The following is a 24,200-nucleotide window of genomic DNA, read 5'->3' on the forward strand; positions in this document are numbered from 1 at the left end:
TTTACACACAACTGTGAAAGTGAAACTTTGTAGTAGAACTGCTATTCAAATAGGCGTAGCACAACTTGTGTGCGAATTAAAGAAGACTCGGATATACATAAGTTGGATAGTAAGTAGATCTATTAAATTCAACAATTTAAAAAGATGTAATGGGTGATGTTGCGAATGCAGATTCCGTTTATTCGTCTATAAACTTTAATATTGACAAGCAGCGAAAACATCAGGAAGTAGACTATATCCTTTCCTCGCGAAATTTAGATTCGATCCTAACCTTGACCATAGCCTACCCCTCCAAAATAGTTCATTTAATGGTAAAAAAAATGTTAGATATTTCGACGATTTACTTTGCATCACCGACATGGAAGTATTAGTCATTCATGGCTATATCTACATCAGATGCCTTTCGTAGCAGAGGCGGCAGTGTTTAATAAGAAAATAATAAAAACACATTTTTATTATATATCACAGAATATATTCGCATTATGATTGAAATAGGACAACATAATCAGCTGTTTCTTATTTTTTAAAAACGAAATATAGGCTATTTATTAGACATAGCCTATTGAGTGGATTTGTAGTTGTAGTTCTCTTTTTATTTATTTACACATCTGCTGTGCTCAAGGGTACTTAAAAACAGCAACACAAAATTCATGCTGATACAGATATGTTTAAGTCTCCATCAAAAACACATCAATTGCATGAGGTCACTATTGATTTGGTATTTACAAGTCTTATTCATAACATAACCAAAGAATATACAATATTTCATTATTTGAATCTGAAGCTCTGTCAAAATTCAAATAGGCAATGTGGTCCTCTGTGGCTCAGTTGGTAGAGCATGGCGTTAACAATGTTAAGGTTGTGGGTTTGATTCCTGCTGGGACCATATATACAAAAAAATGTATGCACTCACTGCAATGTAAGTCGCTTTGGATAAAAGCGTCAGCTAAATGGCATATTTATATTGCATGGATATGTGGATTTAGGTATTGCAATTTCATGTTTATGTGGATTTCTGCATTGTTTTTTTTGTTATTCCTCACACAGGACTTGACTCAATCCCAAATACTCAAAATGGTCACACCCTCAACAGGTGAGCCTGAGGCTAGGAACAATAATCAATGGGTATATTGATCCTACTGTAGGTCTGAGTAAGGCAGTAAAACTGTAGTTCAAAGGAGCAACTTGAATTAGCCCAAATGACTTTCAGAGTCATAGGGCCTCATTTTTATGTTTACATTGACATATGCTACAAGACTCAGTTTATAACATGATAAATGGAATGTTTGTGAACTGCCTGTTTTTATCTTCTGTTCAAGATTTCAGTCTGGTCCTGATTGGCATAACCGGGTCAGGGAAGAGTGCCTCTGGAAACACCATTGTGGGCCGGCAGCTCTTCCATTCAGAGCAGAGCTTCAGCTCCCTGACCATGACCTGCCAGACAGATGTGGTGACCCTACCCAATGGGAAAAGTCTGATGGTTGTGGACACACCAGGTTTAGTTGTCACCAACCTTCCCGAAGACAAAGTCCACACTGAGATTGCCAGATGTTTGAACTTGAGTACTTCTGGCCTCCATGCTTTCCTTTTTGTGGTTGCTATCGGCCGACGCTATACTGAGGAAAGCGAGAAGGTTGTGACACAGATGGTAAAGGTGTTTGGGGAGGAAGCTGTGCGAGATTATGGGTTGGTGCTGTTCACCCATGGGGATCATTTGAGCAAGACAATAGAAGATTACCTGCAGACAGCTCCAGACGGGCTCAAGGCTCTGCTGGGGAGATGTGGGAACAGATACCACGTCTTCAACAACAACGACCTGGCCAACCGTGACCAGGTGAGAGGGCTGCTGGAGAAGGTGGAGGGGATGGTGCAGAAGAACGGAGGAAAGTGTTACGACAACGAATTGTCGAGAGAGGCAAAGGCAGTCATACAAAGGAAGATGGAGGTGGAGGCCCTCCAAAGGCAGATGGATCAGCCACAGACGGCCCATTCCTCAGAGTCTCTCGTGTCAAAGTTGTATCAATGGTTGAAAGCTGCCAACTCTCCTGAGGTCCTGGAAAAAGTAAAGATGTGGGTGAAGGCTATATTTGCTGGGGCAGCCATAGGGGCAGCTGTGGGGGCACCGTTCGGGCAGATGGTCACAGGTGCAGTTGTAGGAGCAGCCATAGGAGGGATAGCAGGAGCTGTGAAAGGGTCTGAGGTGCTGCATTGTGCCGGTCTAACAGGTAAACACAAGCAGCAGTAATTAGACCAATAGCAGACTGAGGGACTGTTAGCAGTAGAAGGGGCTTCAGCTGTGGATCAGGGAGTTGTGGCTGTAGCTTCAGAATAATTTTTTGTAACTTTCTTCAGGGCATATCTTCTATCTTGTAGCAATAACCTGGACAAATTATTCATTCAAATATAGAGGGGCTCTGTGGTGGAATTCCTATATTTCGTTTGTCTATAAATGTTCTTAAAGTTATATTAAAAATATATATATATAAATAATATATACATTTTCTTGCATCTTGATCATTAATGGTATGAAGGTGACATTTCTATACAGTTCATGTGTGTAAGCCAGGGGTGGGCAATTATTTTTCCCAGGGGGCCACATGAGAAACAGAAAATATTATGGAGGGCCGGGCCAATAGCCTGAACTCAATTCTATATAACATTAATTTTATTTCTTTGTAAAAAGCGGTAAATTGCATTGTTTTGACAAGCTGTGACTGGTAAGAGTAAATGTTATGATTATTAAGCAATGAAAAAGTGAGGTTGCCTTACAAGAAATGTCATTTATTCAATCACATTTTCAAAAACAATGGTACACAAAATAAGAATGTTTTTAACAATTGTGACTTGCGCATTTCTCCACTCAGTCACATTAACCCCAAAACACATTTTAGTTTAATATACAGTATTGTTGGAAAGAGGAGATCCTTAGCTTTCTAAAGACATCAATATTGTCTTTGTACTCCAAATATTAAGCAGTCTAACCATCTAATTTACTGTTTCAGTTTTTTTTTCTTGTTCAGTGAGAGAAATCTAGTCTCTGTTGGGCTTTAACAAGTGTATCAAAGTCAGGCTGAATGTCTGAGGTGGCTATGCGAAGCACAGCTGACAGATGATCATCAGTGAGAGAGGATCTATACCTGGATTTGTTAAACTTCATCAATGAAAATGTTTGTTCACATATGTAGGTAGATCCAAAGAGAACCAACATCTTCTGAGCATGTCTCCTCATGTTTGGAAAGTTCTCCTTTTTGAGAGAGGAGTAAAAGTCCAGCACTGATTCTGACTTAAAGTGCTCTGCCAGTACCACATCAGACTGCAGGTCAATGAGCTCCAGCTGAACGTCACTGGGTGCATTATCCACAATGCAGGTGAAGGGAGAGAAGATCATGCTCATTTCATCCTCAACTGTTTTGAAATCTTCAAATCGCCTTGAAAACTCACCATGCAGTGCTCCTAACATGGATGAGTACCTGTGGAGGTGATCAGCTGATGGTTTGACTTCTTTCAGGGTTTGCATGTGAGTGAGAGTGTTGCACTCCAGTTGGCTTGAAAGAAACTGCAACTTTCTCATGAAAGCCTTCACCAGGCTGTGCATTTCATGAACAAAAAGGCCCTTGCCTTGCAGTTTGGTGTTCAGTTCATTCATCAGTGCAGTCACATCCACAGCAAATGCAAAATCTGCCATCCAGTCCCCATCTGAGAGCTCTGGGATGTCTTTGCCTTTCTTCTCACAAAACTCCTGAATCTCTGCTTTCAGATCCCAAACTCTTTTCAGCACTTTGCCCAGGCTGAGCCATCTGACAGTTGTGTGGTAACCAATGTCACCATGTTCAGACTCATGCTCCTCCAAAAGCTCAACAAACTGTCTGTGATTTAATGCTCTTGCCCTGATAAAGCATACTATTTTAGTTACAACATCAGTAACATGGTTCACTTTTAACACTGACTTGCACAACACATTCTGATGTAGAATACAATGTAAAAATACCAATTTCTGTTCTGGGTCGATTTCAGTGACTTTATCTTGCATTCGTTTCAAAAGTCCAACATTTTTCCCCGTCAGATTTGGACAACCATCGGTTGTGACACCTGCCAGTCTGTCCCATCTCAGTCCCAGCTCGGCTTACACTGTAAGCCCTTCTGGGTTTCTTACCTCATTTTCATTAACACTATGTTTCTTGTCCTTGCACCTGTATTGTATATATGTGTGCAAATAAAGACAAATAACAATTAAAGACAAATAACAAATTTGACTGGATGTTGATGTCATGGTAGTTTTAAAAATTTTCAAATTTCAAAATTTTCAAATTTACGAATGTATCCTTAGGCTACTGGTAATTTGGATATATTTTTACGCACGGAGTTCGGGGACTTCAAAGTAGGACTACGCACAGTACACGTACGGTACTTGTATGCTACAATACAACAGACTGCTATCCTAATCAAATAACTCATTATTAATCTGTTGTAATCGCAGAATCTACTCAACTCAAATAATTACGAATCTGTCCCGATATTAGGGCATGCGTTTCTTCATACGCTTCGCGTGTGAGACATCTGCGCAACTACACCTACAGTAGATGAATTCAGATTGCTAGAGTGGGAGTAGAGGCACTGTTCTAATAACCACCATTGCACTTCCCAACATTTCCGACTTGTGAGGGACCTGCACTTAATAAATACCTGCACTTGTGCACAATGATTAGCCTACTTGCAATGATTGTGATATATTGTTTCACTGACTTTAGACAACTGCACCTATTGTGCATACGTGGCTCTAGAAAAGAGCGTTGAATGGCTAAAGTGTAAATGTAAAATGTCAAAATGAGTTATAAATAAGTTATAAACTATAACAACAGCAGCTTGTGTGTAGTCCTACAGTATTAGTCATATTTAAGTGTGTTGGCATAACATAAGGGGAGCGACAGACACACACACACACACACACACACACACACACACACACACACACGTCTACCTATATGCAAACACACATACACAAACAAACACACACACACACACACGCACACGCACACACACACGCACATTACTCAGACTGGCTAAATGAGAGCTAGACATTGAGACTGTGGAAGTCTAAGCTAGAACAAAGTGAACTTGAATGAGAGTGGGTGGATGATAAACACAATGGAAAAAGAATACAAGTCAATGATGTACTTCAGTCATGGTGTTTAGGAGATAATCAGATGGTTTATTTATCTCAGTCCATTTGACAGAAAATGCTATAAGGATCAAAATAAGACTATAAGGAGAATTGGGTTAGGGTTAGGGTTAGGGTTAGGGATGAAGAGAGGGAGGAGGGGGGAGGGAGAGAGAGTTGGGGGCTGAGGGCTGGGGGCTAGAGGGCTGGAGGCTAGGGAGCTAGGGGGCTGGGGGCTAGGGGGCTGGAGGCTAGGGAGCTAGGGAGCTAGGGGGCTAGGGGCTAGGGAGCTAGGAGGCTAGGGAGCTGGGGGGCTGGAGGACGGGACTGGGGGGGGGTTGATGGGAAGGTAGGAAAAGTGTGTGGGGGGGGTGGGGGTGGTGGGGAGGGTTTGCAAAAATAAAAAGAAGGACAGCAATCATTCTTAACAGGACTCCTTCTTTTTCTTCTCTCTCTCATTCCTGCCATTCACTTTCTTTCCATCCGGGATGTCGGCCCTGTTCTGTCGCTTGAAGAACTTCATGAATCCTTTCCTTGAATGGATCTGAAACGAGATATGGTATTAAAGTACAAAACCACATAATGACAACAACTTCGGGCTTTATAACATGATGATCAACTGTTTTTGACCCTGTTTTCATTAAAGTAATGTAGATAAGTCCAATGATTCATTGAAGTGCCAGTACTGTACCTTTTTCTCAGCTTTCTCCAGCTCTATGGCCTTCATGGCGAGCTGATCTCTCATCTCCTGTCTCTCCTTTTCATCCTCGCAGTCCTTCAGCTTCTGCAGCTGTCGCAGCTCCTCCCTCTCTCTTTCCAAGGTCTCCACTTCTTTCTCCTTGGTCAGACACTTCTCCACAGCCTTGTTCATCCTCCTCTCCATCTCCCTCATCTCCTTCCTCTCTCTCACAGAGAGGGCCCGGAGACAGCTAGCGGACTTTTCCATTTGAACAGAGTAGAGTTGGGAAGAGTAGAGGGCCTCGCTGAGACTATCTATCTCTCTGGTCTTCTCATTATTGTCCATTCTCCGTTCCTCCTGCTGAGCAGCTAAGAGGGTCTGGAGGTCCACGTGGGCCTTGGACATGTCATCCAGTTGGGTTTGTAGAGACTCCAGGGTTTGTTGGAGGGTGGCCATCTCATTTCTCTCCTCCATCTTCCTCTGCTCTGCCTCTCTGGCCTGCCTCTCCATCTCCTCCCTTTCTGCTCTCCAGTTCTTCTCCTGTGAGGCACAGAGGTTCTGGAGGTCTGTGTGGGCTTTGGCCATTTTGTCCTGTTTTCTTTTAGACCTCTCCATAGCCTGAAGGAGATAGTTGATTTGCTTCTCTTTCTCTTTGACCCTGAATATCTCCCTCACCTCTACGTCTCTCGCCCTGCTCTCCATTTCGCTCCTCTCCTCTACCCATTTCCTCTCTCTCTCCTTGGTAGCTTCGGCCTCCTTCTCAAGGGACTCCACTTTGAGGCCAAGAGAAAGAATGACGTCATCTTTTTGTTTGAAGGTGGAGAGTCCCCACTCGACAACATGCCTCCTCCCCGTCTCTAGACCTTCTCTCTCCTTCTTCCACCTATCCTCCAGGGCCCTGATGGTTCTCTGCTCGTTTAGCTGGTGGTTGTCTAGGAGCTGCCGGAGAGAGTAGAGCTTCTTGTCCTTCTCACTCAGAGCGGCCTGGTACTGTGCAGTCATCTCTCTGCTCTTTCTCTCCATCTGGAGCCTACACATCTGCATATTGTTACCTATAAAGTCTCCCGTAGACATATTTTGGAGGGTCTGTCTTAGGTGAAAAATCGTGTTGTCCTTTGATTTAAGCAGATCAACAATCGTTCCTCTCTCCATCTTTAATTTGTTGTGAATAAAGGCATGCTAATTAATCGGTTGAAAAGTTGAGTGTGAAATCAAAGCAGTCTTGTCTGAATACTATTTTAGAATCATTATGTTTTTATTGCGCATTAAACGTCGGGGCATTGTTGCGTCTGTTGTCACGACAACAATGCCCAGCAAATCCCCACGCAGTGCTAAAAAATGTTCTCGCTTTGCCAATATTCTAAAATGACGTGGTCATTTTTTTGCAAAGTGTAAAATAATGTATATTGACAATAAAGTGGCCATTTAGATCGTTTGAATGCTTCAAATATTGTTTTGCTCCTATATCTAATAGGTTACGTATGTTGCGTACACCTGCACCAGTGAACAGTTTTTAAAATGTAGGGTTAGGGTTAGTGTTATTTATTGTTTCGTCAAAATCTACTGCCTTACAACTTCTTACTTTTAAATGTGGGACCATGAGCAATTTCCAACATGAATCCATTTTATGCGTTACACAGTCAGCATATCACGGTTGGGAATCTGTAGCCTAGGCCAGTGTTCTTTTTACCACCACTCATACTAGGGCCTTCACCTGGGTCAGAATCTTGTCCAGGGCCCAGTTCGGAGTTTGCATTTTTCCATTTGAAAAACTTCTCCATCACTGTCAACCACGACCTGTCGCATGCGTCACTAATTCTCTTGTCTCTATGCAGGAAAGAGGCAATTAGCTACCTGCTGCCACCCGGACGAATATTACATTACTCTGCCAGTCACTATATTACAGCACAGACACTCGACAATGGCATATTATTTGCAGATAATAATTAATAAATGTTAATTAAAAAAAAGTGAAATTGGATAATTTCTCACGGCACACCCAACGATCTCTCACGGCACACTAGTGTGCCGCGGCACAGCGGTTGGGAAACGCTGAGGGTGCTGACTCCGCAGCTGGGATGGATGGTGTGACCAGCCCGTGAACAATTGTGAACAAGCCCGTGAACAAGCATCCATTTTTGGAAGGTTGGTTACAGATTAACAGCTTGCTGACTGTGATTTTCTTCGCCAAAAGTGGTCCTTGTACAAGCCTAGAATTCTGACATATAAATAAATAGCTAAAAGTAAGAAGTAGTTTGTCTTCTCGTTCAAATAAAGAACACGTTTTCTCACAAATTTGGTGACGTCCCGACGTGATCTGAAGAGAAGAGATTGGACCGAATTGAACCGACGGCGAAGTCCGAGAGACGGAAGCCAGACGGAGTTGTTTTCTTGTAACCCCTCACCACTCACAGAGGCGCCAAAAACAAAAAGGTAAGCAGAAACCTGTTGTTATAAACCGAATTCTGCATAGTTAACTTTGAATACTGTCGACTGTGAGTGTGGAGGAGGTAAGAGTAAACCAACTACCAAATTTACAAGTCTATGTATACGTAATGAAACCGTTAATGAAAATTTAACAATCAAAGCAATATATGTCAGAATTCTGTTTTGTTTTGGGTTAAAATCCCTCGGGTTAGAGGCCCGTAAATGTTATTGTTTTGGGTTAAAGTCCCATTCAGGTTCAAGTCCTGATAAATAGGTTCAAGTCCTTTCAGGTTCAAGTCCTGATAAATGGGTTAAAGGCCCGCAGGGTTAAAGTCCCTGTACATTTTATTGTTTTGGGTTAAAGTCCCATTCAGGTTAAAGTCCTGATAAATTATATTTGTTGTGTGTTAGAGTTAATCTTGTTATGAGTGGAGAGCGTATGGGACCAGGTTGTGTGAATAAGTAAAGCATTGAAGCTGAGGGAGGTGAGAGTGTTTGGAGAGTAATTGTGTTTGAAGGTAAAAGAAAGTGACATACTGATGAAAACATATTGGTATAAACTGTTATAGAAATTGTGCAAAGTTTCGCTCTACTGTTGTTGTGGTTGTTCAGTAAGTGGGAGGCCGGCCCCACCCTGAAAAGTTTTCTTTGTCCCGTTACTTCCTTAGCAACTAGCGGTTGGATCCATTTAATGTTCAAGCTCAGAAACTACTGTTTGGCTCCATCTTGTTTTCATATTTAGCACCTATTGGCTAAGCTACTGTTTTGACCCATCTAGTGTTCAAGTTTAGCAATTATTGGTTAGCTCTACTGTTTGGCTCCATCTTGTTTTCATATTTAGCAATTATTGATTAGCTCCATTTAATGTTCATGTTCAGAAATTACTGATTAGCTCCATATAGTGTTCAAGTTTTGGAACTACTGCTTGACCCCATCTATACAGGCCGCTGATTGACACTAATTTGATTAAAATCAAAATGTATCCACACATGACCAGCATGGTGGAAAACTATGTGACAGAATGTGACACATGCAATGACCACGACCCAAAGATGGTCTACAAGTGCCCCATGGGAAAGTTCCCAGTACCAGACGCACCATTCAAGGACATCAGATATGGGTGCAGACAACAGAGTGAAAGGCTACAGATACCTACTAGTAATGGTGGATAGGCTCACTAAGTGGGTGGAAGCCACTCCCTGTAAAAAAGAGACAGCCAGCACTGAAGTAAAATGGCTAAGGGATGAACTCATTCCCAACCAGTATGCCACGACACCAGATTGACATGGCTAGATGCACTTCCCCTAGCACTGATGTCGATGAGGAACTCACCAAACAGCAAAACACATCTAACGCCCCATGAGTTGTTGACAGGTCGCTCAAATGCCAGGTCCTCCAAGAGATGGAGGCCACCTGCCGTCCTTAGACATTTGGCAAATGAATTGCAATGACGACATGAATGCATTGACTAACTTGTCTCGAGTTTTGTCTAACCAGGTACGGCAGGTGGAGGCAGAGCCAGAGACCGCAACAACCAAGACTCCTGTGGTAAAGGTTTGGTTCACACCTTAAGGGGTGTGAAAGGAGGGTTTTGTTAAGAATTTTTTTGTTGAGAATTTTTTATAAAAAACAGTTTATTTTTGGTTCACACCTTAAAAGGTGTGAAAGGAGGGTTTTGTTAGAAATTATTTTTATAAAAACTGTTTATTATTGCTATAATAAAAATACATTACTGCAGTGTGCTAAATTTACTAATGTGATGGCCTGTTGATAAATGAGCAATGGATCAAGCATTAGTCCCATAGTACGTTGAATTAATACATGGAGAGGTTAAACCAGGTCATTAAGAAAGATGTTGCAACACACGCTTACACAAAGAGCTATAGTGGAAAGTACCAGGCTAGGGAGGACAGGCTAGGGAGGACATACCAGGGTAGGTATCTTATCTCTTACAGGGTGCTGACTCGCAGATAGGATGAATGGTGTGACCAGCCCGTGAACAACAAGGGATGCCAAGTCTAAACCATGGTTCCTCCCCAACCAAATAGCCAATCACAATCATTTTGTATACTGTAAATACTTTGTTTGACTGTTTGAATGCATCCATTTTTGGAAGGTTGGTTACAGATTAACAGCTTGCTGACTGTGATTTTCTTCGCCAAAAGTGGTCCTTGTACAAGCCTAGAATTCTGACATATAAATAAATAGCTAAAAGTAAGAAGTAGTTTGTCTTCTCCTTCAAATAAAGAACACGTTTTCTCACAGATCAGATAAGTGGGGGTTAGCTAGAGGTAAAGAAAACAATGGTTTAAAGCTGCAGAGCCAGAACAAAAGGCTTTTGAAATCAGCCAGAAACTGGCGCCAAGCCAGGTAGGAGTAGCCCCTGGATGACGAAATGTAGTTCTTGAATGTTATTGGTGTATGTAGACAGGAATTAGAAGTTTGTTGAATGGAGGGCGTTGACCTGTGTGATGTTTATAAAAAGACAGGTAACGGAAGTGAAAGGGGTGTTCAACTTTGCAAACCTGACACGGCTTTGTTCTCTGTGAATAAAGTATTTGGATGAATCAACAGCTCTGGTTAACGGTATGTTATTTCAAAATACCATTACTTAAATTCTACTACATAAGTAGATATATTAAATTCAACCATTTAAAAAGATATAATGGGTGATGTTGCGAATGCAGATTCCGTTTATTCGTCTATTCGACTGCATCGCAATTCGAAACTTTAATATTGACAAACAGCGAAAACATCAGGAAGTAGACTATATCCTTTCCTCGCGAAATTTAGATTCGATCCTAACCTTGACCATAGCCTACCCCTCCAAAATAGTTCATTTATTGGTCAAATTTTTGATATATATTTCGACGATTTACTTTGCATCACCGACATGGAAGTATTAGTCATTCATGGATATATCTACATCAGATGCCTTTCGTAGCAGAGGCGGCAGTGTTTAATAAGAAACTAATAAAAACACATATTTTATTATATATCGCAGAATATATTCGCATTATGATTGAAATAGGACAACATAATCAGCTGTTTCTTATTTTTGAAACGAAATATAGGCTATTTATTAGACATAGCCTATTGAAGGGACGAGTGGATTTGTAGTTGTAGTTCTCTTTTTATTTATTTACACATCTGCTGTGCTCAAGGGTACTTAAAAACAGCAACACAAAAATCATGCTGATACAGATATGTTTAAGTCTCCATCAAAAACACATCAATTGCATGAGGTCATTATTGATTTGGTATTTACAAGTCTTATTCATAACATAACCAAAGAATATACAATATTTCATTATTTGAATCTGAAGCTCTGTCAAAATTCAAATAGGCAATGTGGTCCTCTGTGGCTCAGTTGGTAGAGCATGGCGTGGGTTTGATTCCTGCTGGGACCATATATACTGAAAAATGTATGCACTCACTGCAGTGTAAGTCGCTTTGGATAAAAGCGTCAGCTAAATGGCATATATTTATATTCAATGTAATTGCATGGATATGTGTATTTAGGTATTACAATTTCATGTTTATGTGAAATTCTGCATTGTTTTTTTTGTTATTCCTCACACAGGACTTGACTCAATCCCAAATACTCAAAATGGTCATACCCTCAACAGGTGAGCCTGAGACTAGGACCAATAATCAATGGGTATATTGATCCTACTGTCGGTCTGAGTAAGGCAGTAAAACTGTAGTTCAAAGGAGCAACTTGAATCAGCCCAAATGACTTTCAGAGTCATAGGGCCTCATTTTTATGTTTACATATGCTACAAACCTCAGTTTATAACATGATAAATGGAATGTTTGTGAACCACCTGTTTTTATCTTCTGTTCAAGATATCGGTCTGGTCCTGATTGGCATAACCGGGTCAGGAAAGAGTGCCTCTGGAAACACCATTGTGGGCCAGCAGCACTTCCATTCAGAGCTGGGCTTCAGGTCCGACACCATGACCTGCCAGACAGATGTGGTGACCCTACCCAATGGGAAAAGTCTGATGGTTGTGGACACACCAGGTTTCTTTGACACCAACCTTCCCGAAGACATAGTCCACACTGAGATTGCCAAATGTTTGAACTTGTGTACTTCTGGCCTCCATGCTTTCCTTTTTGTGGTTGCTACCGGCCAACGCTATACTGAAGAAAGTGAGAAGGTTGTGGCACAGATGGTAAAGGTGTTTGAGGAGAAAGCTTTGCGAGATTATGGGTTGGTGCTGTTCACCCATGGGGATCTTTTGAGCAAGCCAATAGAAGATTACCTGCAGACAGCTCCAGACGGGCTCAAGGCTATGCTGGGGAGATGTGGGAACAGATACCACGTCTTCAACAACAACGACACGGCCAACCGTGACCAGGTGAGAGGGCTGCTGGAGAAGGTGGAGGGGATGGTGCAGAAGAACGGAGGAAAGTGCTACGAAACCGAATTGTTGAGAGAGGCAAAGGCGCTCATACAAAGGAAGATGGAGGCGGAGGCCCGCCAAAGGCAGATGGATCAGCCACAGACGGCCCATTCCTCAGAGTCTTTCGTGTCAAAGTTGTATCAATGGTTGAAAGCTGCCAACTGTCGTGAGGTACTGGATAAAATAAAGATGTGGGTGAAGGCTATATTTGATGGGGCAGCCATAGGGGCAGCCATAGGGGCAACTGTGGGGGCAACTGTGGGGGCACGGTTCGGGCTGGTGCGCACAGGTGCAGCTGTGGGAGCAGTCATAGGAGGGATAGCAGGAGCTGTGATAGGGCCTGAGGGGCTGCATGGTGCCGGTCTAACAGATAAACAAAAGCAGCAGAAATTAGACCAATAGCAGATTGAGGGACTGTTAGCAGTAGAAGGGGCTTCAGCTGTGGATCAGGGAGTTGTGGCTGTTGCTTCAGAATAATTTTTTGCAACTTTCTTCAGGGCATATCTTCTATCTTGTAGCAATAACCTGGACAAATTCTTCATTCAAATATAGAGGGGCTCTGTGGTGGAATTCCTATATTTCGTTTGTCTATAAATGTTCTTAAATTTATATTTAAAAATATATATATAAATAATATATACATTTTCTTGCATCTTGATAATTATTGGTATGAAGGTGACATTTCTATACAGTACATGTGTGTAAGCCCTTCTGGGTTTCTTACCTCATTTTCATTAACACTATGTTTTTTGTCCTTGCACCTGTATTGTATATATGTGTGCAAATAAAGACAAATAACAATTAAAGACAAATAACGAATTTGACTGGATGTTGATGCTCAGGGGTCATGGTAGTTTTAAAAATTTAAAAAGCATTTTCACCTGGGGTTGTTTTTATTTCATTGGGAATGTTCCTAATATTTGGTGTAGGCAACCTAACATGTTTAGTTCCATAACAAAACAAAAAAATGGGAACAAGTGTACCATTTTAGTGCCAGTGCTTGGGTCATAGGAAGGGGGCCAGGTGAAGAGGCCAGTATTTCAACTCAGCGAGATACAGAGATACTAAGAGGGAGTTTCTTCTTCACTCATCCTCCTTTCCCTTGCTAACCATGTCGGGTTAGATCACAGCCCTGTATATGGGTTCTCTGATTAGATGTTATCTCGTTCCCAAACACTGGACCAGATTAAATGAGAAGGTATAATCCCATAAGAAATATTGAGTCATGATGGATAATGTTGTAAAATGATGCAGACAGAAGTCTAAGAAATTAAATGTTGTTTATTTTATATTGTTTAATGTTGCACATTCACATAGGCTACATGCTCCAAGTAGGGCACATGCTGGTGTTCTACAGCACACATACTGTACTATATGAACAGTAGGCCTAGTGTTGCCTAACCCTAACACTAGATAAAAGATTTGACTGACACCAGATTAGGTAATCGCCTCTGGGCCAATCAGATACTGTACCAGAGTTCTACTACTGTCTGTAGAACTTGTTTTAGTAGTCATGTGATTTTTTTCAAAAGTCATTCATGCATACACACATACATACATAGAGAATAGAACAGAAATAGAAATAATAATGGATTAAGAGTAAATAATGGTAAATAAAAAGAAAACAAAAATAGAAGTGCAAATGGGTTAAGAGAAAGCTGAGCTAAAAAGGTTTGTCTTGAGGTTTCTTTTAAAAGTGTTTATGGATTGTGACGCCCTAAGCTCATGAGGTAAGTTATTCCAGAGGCAAGGACAATAGACACTAAAAGCTGCCTCCCCGCATTTCTTTGTCCTCGCCCCGGGTATGACTAAAAGACCAGTGTCAGAGGACCTGAGAGGTCTCGATGGACTGTAAACTGAAAGCATATCTGACAGGTATTCAGGCGCTAGACCATTTAGTGATTTGAATACCAGTAAAAGGATCTTGAAATCAATTCTAAAACTGATAGGCAGCCAATGAAGAGACTTTAAGACAGGAGAGATGTGTGTTCTTCGTCTGCTGCTGCATTCTGAATGATCTGTAGCTTGTTTAGTTTTTTTAGGTAGACCAGAGAAGAGAGCATTGCAGTAATCGAACCTGTTAGTGATAAATGCATGCATAAGTCTCTCAGTATCTGCCTGGTAGAGAAATGGTTGCACTTTGGCAATATTTCGAAGGTGATAAAAAGTGATATTACTGATGTGTGATTCAAAATTCAAATCAGGGTCTAGAAGTACGCAAAGATTTTTTTGCAAGGGGCTTGGTGTTTTGTACTAGAGACTTTAAGACAGTGCATAGTTTCTCTCGTTCGACATTTGTTCCGATGATTAAGACCTCCGTCTTATCTTTGTTTAATTGCAGGAAGTTATGGGACATCCACGAGTTGATATGATCAATGCACTGAACTAGTTTATCAATAGGGCTGATGTCATTGGGTGATAAAGAATTAGGTAACAGATTAGGTAATCGCCTCTGGGCCAATCAAATAATGTAGTTCTACCACCGTCTGTATTTGTTTTTAGTAAAAATGTGATTTTCAAAAGCGAAATTTTCTGTATAAGAGTTGTGAATCAGGTAGGTGGGGAAATACCATTTTGTGAGGGCAGAGACAAAAGAGCAATAAGCTACTGCAAACCAAATAATCTGGATAACGTAAATATGCTTATTTTTACTCAACGTATTGGAAACGGAAGCTTATGGAGGCATTAATGGATTTTTTTCTAATCTTCCTTTAATTAATCTTTCACACAAAAATAACAGGTAGTTGTAGTCTATATCCTTTCCTCCCTAAATTTAGATTTGATCCTAACCTTGACCATAGTCTACCCCTCACACTTAATAGGATAAATATAAATTAAGACCAAAATAGTTCATTTATCTCATCAATTTCATAGATATTTCAACGATTTACCTTGGATCGCCGACATGGAAGTATGCAATTAGTCATTCATCGACATCAGAACATTTAAGTTTCTATCTTTACATGAATATTTCTAGTACGGTACTTAATTTTCATTTGTTCCACAAACATCATATTCAGAAAGCGAAACTTTCTGTATAAGAGTTATGAATCAGGTACAGATGTAGGTGGGAAATACCATTTTGTGAGGGCAGAGAGAGACGAGCAATAAGATAATAATCTGGATAGACTGGACGGACTGAATTTATTGGAAAGGGAAGGTTATGAAGGCATTTTAAAAATATTCCTTTAATAAATATTTCACAAATGTAAATCAGAGAGAAACATTTCACTGCATAAAATGTAGTATGACCAGATTTGAATCTCACATCGCCTTTAGACGCACTTATTATTCGTGATGTTCGTAAAGTTGTAAAGTCTATGAGTTATTTATGTTTTAAAACATTTTAATTTGAGCGACATTGACAATTCATTGTATGATTAGCCATCTATTTTGTACATATTATATAGGATGTAACCTAATTTTATGTAACATGTATAGTCTATTAGTTAGGAAATTTACGAATGTATCCTTAGATGACCTTCAGAAAGTTAGTAGTCATGTGATTTTCAAAAGCGAAACTTTCTGTATAAGAGATATGAATCAGGTACAGATGTAGGTGGGAAATACCATTTTGTGAGGGCAGAGAGAGACGAGCAATAAGATAATAATCTGGATAGACTGGACGGACTGAATTTATTGGAAAGGGAAGGTTATGAAGGCATTTTAAAAATATTCCTTTAATAAATATTTCACAAATGTAAATCAGAGAGAAACATTTCACTGCATAAAATGTAGTATTAGATTAGATTAGATTCAACTTTATTGTCATTGTGCAGAGTACAAGTACAGAGACAACGAAATGCAGTTAGCGTCTAACCAGAAGTGCAAAAAAGCAGAAAGTGCAATGAACAGTATATACAGGTAGTGCAGTATATGAGCAGTAAGTAGTGCAGTATAGTATAAGTAGTGCAGTGTAGCAGTATATGAATAAGCAGTAGCATTATAAGCAGAATAAATAGGTTGCAGTATGAACAGTGTAGCAGCATATGAGCTGTATAGGCAATGCAGTCTAGCAGTATATATGTATTAACAGTAACATTAGGGTAGATAGCAGAATAAATATAGATATGGAATGCCGTATGAACAGTATAAACAGGTATGTACAGTGTGTACAGATATGTGCAGTGTATTAACAGTAGTATTAAGAAAATATAGGGATATGTGCATTATGAACAGTATGGACAGATTATGAACAGTATAGACAGATATGTACAGAAGAGCAGTGGTATGGAGTAAGAGCAGTTTGTACAAGTGTGTATACAGTATGTACAGTTTATAGGAATACTGTAAGAGTAGTGCAATTGTCCGGGTGGGGGGGGGGGGGGGGTGCAGGGGTTGGTAGGTTGTCACCTAGGTGCAGAGTTCGAGTTCAGTAGGGTGACAGCCGCAGGGAAGAAGCTACCTCTGAACCTGCTGGTTCGGGTGCGGAGAGACCTGTAGCGCCTCCCGGAGGGGAGTGGGGTGAACAGTCTATGGTGAGAAATGTCCTTGACGATGCTGCGTGCCTTACGTAAGCATCGTTTGCCCTGGACAGCCTCAATGGAGGGGAGTGAGGAACCGGTGATGCGTTGGGCAGTTTTCACCACCCTCTGCAGTGCTTTCCGGTCAGATGCCGAGCAGTTGCCATACCATATTGTGACACAGTTGGTGAGGATGCTCTCGATGGTGCAGCGGTCTGGGGCCTCTTCCGGTCGGTGTAGCGGAGTTAGCTGGTCCCGCTGTTTTGGTAATCTCGGGTATAGCGTCGATAAAGATGTCTGGAATGCCGGAACCGATGTCCAGAAGTTCTTGTCGGTTGTACGATATGTACGCTAAACTGTTTTTAGCGAGAATACTTGAGATAAACAAGCAAATAACTACTAATTCGCAAACTCTGGAGAGAAACCGGGCGTCGCGATGCATGCGCGCCGCCATCTTGGTCTTTATTCCGTTAGTATGACAAGATTTGAATCTCACATCGCCTTTAGACGCACTTATTATTCGTGACGTTCGTAAAGTTGTAAAGTCTATGAGTTATTTATGTTTTAAAACATTTTAATTTGAGCGACATTGACACATTAGCCATCTATTTTGTACATATTATATAGGATGTAACCTAATTTTATGTAACATGTATAGTCTATTAATTAGGAAATTTACGAATGTATCCTTAGATTACCTTAATATCTGTGAGAAAAGAAGAAAAACAACTCGTTTTCTAGAGACCACTCCAAATTTTTCTTAAATCAGCATCATACAGGCACACCTCATTCCATTTAATGAGTTACTGATTAGGTGATCACATGAACCCAATCTTATTTAATGAGGAAAAGTATAAAAACCATTGCTGTGGTCATCACTATCCTCTTGCAATAGGACCAGCTGGATGGCAAAAACAGTGCTAGTAGTACCTCAGAAGTAAAAAAATAAATATTGATCACGCCAAAAGTTTTGAGTGAGGAAAAGAAGGGTTCAATTCTGGCTTTACTGGCAGAGGGGTACAGTAAGTCTCAGGTTGCTTCCATCCTTAAAATTTCAAAGACGGCGGTTCATAAGAACAAGGTCAAGAAGCAGACATTAGGGACAACAAAGCTACAGACCGGCAGAGGGTAAAAACGACTCTCCACTCACCGGAATGACTGCCAACTAATTCGAATGTCACTCAACAACCGTAGGATGACATCAAGTGACCTACAAAAAGAATGGCAAACAGCAGCTGGGGTGAAGTGCATGGTGAGGACGGTTTGAAACAGGCTCCTAGGGGCAGGGCTGAAGTCGTGCAAAGCTAGAAAAAAGCCCTTCATCAACGAGAAGCAAAGAAGAGCCAGGCTGAGGTTTGCAAAAGACCATAAGGATTGGACCGTAGAGGACTGGAGTAAGGTCATCTTCTCTGATGATTCCAAATTTTCAGCTTTGCCCAACACCTGGTTGTCTAATGGTTAGACAAGACCTGGAGAGGCCTACAAGCCACAGTGTCTCGCACCTGCTGTGAAATTTGGTGGAGGATCGGTGATGATTTGGGGGTGCTTCAGCAAGGCTGGAATCGGGCAGATTTGTCTTTGTGAAGGATGCATGAATCAAGCCACGTACAAAGTTGTCCTGGAAGAAAACTTGCTTCCTTCTGCTCTGACAATGTTCCTCAACTCTGAGGATTGTTTTTTCCAGCAGGACAATAATGCCACGCCACACAGCCAGGTCAATCAAGGTGTGGATAGAGGACCACCAGATCAAGACCCTGTCTTGGCCAGCCCAATCTCTGGACCTGAACCCCATTGAAAACCTCTGGAATGTGATCAAGAGGAAGATGGATGGTCACAAGCCATCAAACAAAGCTGAGCTGCTTGAGTTTTTGCGCCAGGAGTGGCATAAAGTCACCCAACAGCAATGTGAAAGACTGGTGGAGAGCATGCCAAGACACATGAAAGCTGTGATTGTAAATCAGGGTTATTCCACCAAATATTGATTTCTGAACTTTTCCTAAGTTAAAAACTTTTCTTTGCATTATTCAAGATTTGAAAACACTGCATCTTTTTTGTTATTTTGACCAGTTGTCATTTTCTGCAAAGAAATGCTCTAAATGACAATATTTTTATTTGGAATTTGGGAGAATGTTGTCAGTAGTTTATAGAATAAAACAAAAATGTTCATTTTACTCAAACACATACCTATACATAGTAAAACCAGAGAAACTGATAATTTTGCAGTGGTCTCTTAATTTTTTCCAGAGCTGTATATATACAGAGGTGCTATACAATTGTCATCGGTCTGAATGAATCGTTTACACACAACTGTGAAAGTGAAACTTTGTAGTAGAACTGCTATTCAAATAGGCGTAGCACAACTTGTGTGCGAATTAAAGAAGACTCGGATATACATAAGTTGGATAGTAAGTAGATCTATTAAATTCAACAATTTAAAAAGATGTAATGGGTGATGTTGCGAATGCAGATTCCGTTTATTCGTCTATAAACTTTAATATTGACAAGCAGCGAAAACATCAGGAAGTAGACTATATCCTTTCCTCGCGAAATTTAGATTCGATCCTAACCTTGACCATAGCCTACCCCTCCAAAATAGTTCATTTAATGGTAAAAAAAATGTTAGATATTTCGACGATTTACTTTGCATCACCGACATGGAAGTATTAGTCATTCATGGCTATATCTACATCAGATGCCTTTCGTAGCAGAGGCGGCAGTGTTTAATAAGAAAATAATAAAAACACATTTTTATTATATATCACAGAATATATTCGCATTATGATTGAAATAGGACAACATAATCAGCTGTTTCTTATTTTTTTAAAACGAAATATAGGCTATTTATTAGACATAGCCTATTGAGTGGATTTGTAGTTGTAGTTCTCTTTTTATTTATTTACACATCTGCTGTGCTCAAGGGTACTTAAAAACAGCAACACAAAATTCATGCTGATACAGATATGTTTAAGTCTCCATCAAAAACACATCAATTGCATGAGGTCACTATTGATTTGGTATTTACAAGTCTTATTCATAACATAACCAAAGAATATACAATATTTCATTATTTGAATCTGAAGCTCTGTCAAAATTCAAATAGGCAATGTGGTCCTCTGTGGCTCAGTTGGTAGAGCATGGCGTTAACAATGTTAAGGTTGTGGGTTTGATTCCTGCTGGGACCATATATACAAAAAAATTTATGCACTCACTGCAATGTAAGTCGCTTTGGATAAAAGCGTCAGCTAAATGGCATATTTATATTGCATGGATATGTGGATTTAGGTATTGCAATTTCATGTTTATGTGGATTTCTGCATTGTTTTTTTTGTTATTCCTCACACAGGACTTGACTCAATCCCAAATACTCAAAATGGTCACACCCTCAACAGGTGAGCCTGAGGCTAGGAACAATAATCAATGGGTATATTGATCCTACTGTAGGTCTGAGTAAGGCAGTAAAACTGTAGTTCAAAGGAGCAACTTGAATTAGCCCAAATGACTTTCAGAGTCATAGGGCCTCATTTTTATGTTTACATTGACATATGCTACAAGACTCAGTTTATAACATGATAAATGGAATGTTTGTGAACTGCCTGTTTTTATCTTCTGTTCAAGATTTCAGTCTGGTCCTGATTGGCATAACCGGGTCAGGGAAGAGTGCCTCTGGAAACACCATTGTGGGCCGGCAGCTCTTCCATTCAGAGCAGAGCTTCAGCTCCCTGACCATGACCTGCCAGACAGATGTGGTGACCCTACCCAATGGGAAAAGTCTGATGGTTGTGGACACACCAGGTTTAGTTGTCACCAACCTTCCCGAAGACAAAGTCCACACTGAGATTGCCAGATGTTTGAACTTGAGTACTTCTGGCCTCCATGCTTTCCTTTTTGTGGTTGCTATCGACCGACGCTATACTGAGGAAAGCGAGAAGGTTGTGACACAGATGGTAAAGGTGTTTGGGGAGGAAGCTGTGCGAGATTATGGGTTGGTGCTGTTCACCCATGGGGATCATTTGAGCAAGACAATAGAAGATTACCTGCAGACAGCTCCAGACGGGCTCAAGGCTCTGCTGGGGAGATGTGGGAACAGATACCACGTCTTCAACAACAACGACCTGGCCAACCGTGACCAGGTGAGAGGGCTGCTGGAGAAGGTGGAGGGGATGGTGCAGAAGAACGGAGGAAAGTGTTACGACAACGAATTGTCGAGAGAGGCAAAGGCAGTCATACAAAGGAAGATGGAGGTGGAGGCCCTCCAAAGGCAGATGGATCAGCCACAGACGGCCCATTCCTCAGAGTCTCTCGTGTCAAAGTTGTATCAATGGTTGAAAGCTGCCAACTCTCCTGAGGTCCTGGAAAAAGTAAAGATGTGGGTGAAGGCTATATTTGCTGGGGCAGCCATAGGGGCAGCTGTGGGGGCACCGTTCGGGCAGATGGTCACAGGTGCAGTTGTAGGAGCAGCCATAGGAGGGATAGCAGGATTTGTGATAGGGCCTGAGGTGCTGCATGGTGCCTGTCTAACAGGTAAACACAAGCAGCAGTAATTAGACCAATAGCAGATTGAGGGACTGTTAGCAGTAGAAGGGGCTTCAGCTGTGGATCAGGGAGTTGTGGCTGTAGCTTCAGAATAATTTTTTGTAACTTTCTTCAGGGCATATCTTCTATCTTGTAGCAATAACCTGGACAAATTCTTCATTCAAATATAGAGGGGCTCTGTGGTGGAATTCCTATATTTCGTTTGTCTATAAATGTTCTTAAAGTTATATTAAAAATATATATATATAAATAATATATACATTTTCTTGCATCTTGATCATTAATGGTATGAAGGTGACATTTCTATACAGTTCATGTGTGTAAGCCCTTCTGGGTTTCTTACCTCATTTTCATTAACACTATGTTTCTTGTCCTTGCACCTGTATTGTATATATGTGTGCAAATAAAGACAAATAACAATTAAAGACAAATAACGAATTTGACTGGATGTTGATGCTCAGGGGTCATGGTAGTTTTAAAAATTTAAAAAGCATTTTCACCTGGGGTTGTTTTTATTTCATCGGGAATGTTCCTAATATTTGGTGTAGGCAACCTAACATGTTTAGTTCCATAACAAAACAAAAAAATGGGAACAAGTGTACCATTTTAGTGCCAGTGCTTGGGTCATAGGAAGGGGGCCAGGTGAAGAGGCCAGTATTTCAACTCAGCGAGATACAGAGATACTAAGAGGGAGTTTCTTCTTCACTCATCCTCCTTTCCCTTGCTAACGATGTCGGGTTAGATCACAGCCCTGTATATGGGTTCTCTGATTAGATGTTATCTCGTTCCCAAACACTGGACCAGATTAGATGAGAAGGTATAATCCCATAAGAAATATTGAGTCATGATGGATAATGTTGTAAAATGATGCAGACAGAAGTCTAAGAAATTAAATGTTGTTTATTTTAGTTTAATGTTGCACATTCACATAGGCTACATGCTCCAAGTAGGGCACATGCTGGTGTTCTACAGCACACATACTGTACTATATGAACAGTAGGCCTAACAGTGTTGCCTAACCCTAACACTAGATAAAAGATTTAACTGACACCAGAATAGGTAATCGCCTCTGGGCCAATCAGATACTGTACCAGAGTTCTACTACTGTCTGTAGAACTTGTTTTAGTAGTCATGTGATTTTTTTCAAAAGTCATACATACATACATACATAGAGAATAGAACAGAAATAGAAATAATAATGGATTAAGAGTAAATAATGGTAAATAAAATAAAACAAAAATAGAAGTGCAAATGGGTTAAGAGAAAGCTAAGCTAAAAAGGTGTGTCTTGAGGTTTCTTTTAAAAGTGTTTATGGATTATGACGCCCTAAGCTCATGAGGTAAATTATTCCAGAGGCAAGGACAATAGACACTAAAAGCTGCCCCCCCGTATTTCCTTGTCCTCACCCCGGGTATGACTAAAAGACCAGTGTCAGAGGACCTGAGAGGTCTCGATGGACTGTAAACTGAAAGCATATCTGACAGGTATTCAGGCGCTAGACCATTTAGTGATTTGAATACCAGTAAAAGGATCTTGAAATCAATTCTAAAACTGATAGGCAGCCAATGAAGAGACTTTAAGACAGGAGAGATGTGTGTTCTTCGTCTGCTGCTGCATTCTGAATGATCTGTAGCTTGTTTAGTTTTTTTAGGTAGACCAGAGAAGAGAGCATTGCAGTAATCGAACCTGTTAGTGATAAATGCATGCATAAGTCTCTCAGTATCTGCCTGGTAGAGAAATGGTTGCACTTTGGCAATATTTCGAAGGTGATAAAAAGTGATATTACTGATGTGTGATTCAAAATTCAAATCAGGGTCTAGAAGTACGCAAAGATTTTTTGCAAGGGGCTTGGTGTTTTGTACTAGAGACTTTAAGCCAGTGCATAGTTTCTCTCGTTCGACATTTGTTCCGATGATTAAGACCTCCGTCTTATCTTTGTTTAATTGCAGGAAGTTATGGGACATCCACGAGTTGATATGATCAATGCACTGAACTAGTTTATCAATAGGGCTGATGTCATTGGGTGATAAAGAATTAGGTAACAGATTAGGTAATCGCCTCTGGGCCAATCAAATAATGTAGTTCTACCACCGTCTGTATTTGTTTTAGTAAAAATGTGATTTTCAAAAGCGAAATTTTCTGTATAAGAGTTGTGAATCAGGTAGGTGGGGAAATACCATTTTGTGAGGGCAGAGACAAAAGAGCAATAAACTACTGCAAACCAAATAATCTGGATAACGTAAATATGCTTATTTTTACTCAACGTATTGGAAACGGAAGCTTATGGAGGCATTAATGGATTTTTTTCTAATCTTCCTTTAATTAATCTTTCACACAAAAATAACAGGTAGTTGTAGTCTATATCCTTTCCTCCCTAAATTTAGATTTGATCCTAACCTTGACCATAGTCTACCCCTCACACTTAATAGGATAAATATAAATTAAGACCAAAATAGTTCATTTATCTCATCAATTTCATAGATATTTCAACGATTTACCTTGGATCGCCGACATGGAAGTATGCAATTAGT

General features: G+C 40.5%; 4 protein-coding genes across 4 annotated transcripts; 3 read left to right on the plus strand and 1 right to left on the minus strand.

Annotated features, from left to right (window-relative positions):
- LOC310804508 (uncharacterized protein) lies at positions 1-3,454 on the plus strand. The gene is made up of 3 exons (XM_083669773.1): positions 1-109; positions 1,048-1,093; positions 1,320-3,454. The coding sequence occupies exons 2-3, from the start codon at positions 1,075-1,077 to the stop codon at positions 2,243-2,245; spliced, it is 945 nt and encodes a 314-aa protein (XP_083525899.1). The 5' UTR covers positions 1-109; positions 1,048-1,074; the 3' UTR covers positions 2,246-3,454.
- Positions 3,455-5,582: 2,128 nt separating this feature from the next.
- Positions 5,583-6,881, minus strand: LOC310805216 (uncharacterized protein; the record flags this gene model as incomplete). Its single annotated transcript, XM_083670798.1, has 2 exons — positions 5,583-5,702; positions 5,850-6,881. The coding sequence occupies 2 exons, from the start codon at positions 6,879-6,881 to the stop codon at positions 5,583-5,585; spliced, it is 1,152 nt and encodes a 383-aa protein (XP_083526924.1).
- A 3,893-nt stretch (positions 6,882-10,774) lies between these two features.
- On the plus strand, positions 10,775-13,962 carry LOC310804467 (uncharacterized protein). Its single transcript, XM_083669715.1, has 3 exons — positions 10,775-10,850; positions 11,848-11,893; positions 12,114-13,962. Exons 1-3 carry the CDS (start codon positions 10,827-10,829, stop codon positions 13,073-13,075), a joined length of 1,032 nt encoding a protein of 343 aa, XP_083525841.1. The 5' UTR covers positions 10,775-10,826; the 3' UTR covers positions 13,076-13,962.
- Positions 13,963-19,433: 5,471 nt separating this feature from the next.
- Positions 19,434-22,089, plus strand: LOC310805269 (uncharacterized protein). Its single transcript, XM_083670865.1, has 3 exons — positions 19,434-19,541; positions 20,480-20,525; positions 20,752-22,089. The coding sequence occupies exons 2-3, from the start codon at positions 20,507-20,509 to the stop codon at positions 21,675-21,677; spliced, it is 945 nt and encodes a 314-aa protein (XP_083526991.1). The 5' UTR covers positions 19,434-19,541; positions 20,480-20,506; the 3' UTR covers positions 21,678-22,089.
- Positions 22,090-24,200: the final 2,111 nt, after the last annotated feature.

Source organism: Argentina silus (genome assembly GCF_951799395.1).
Source record: "Argentina silus genome assembly, chromosome: 5".
In the NCBI taxonomy this organism is placed as follows: domain Eukaryota; kingdom Metazoa; phylum Chordata; class Actinopteri; order Argentiniformes; family Argentinidae; genus Argentina; species Argentina silus.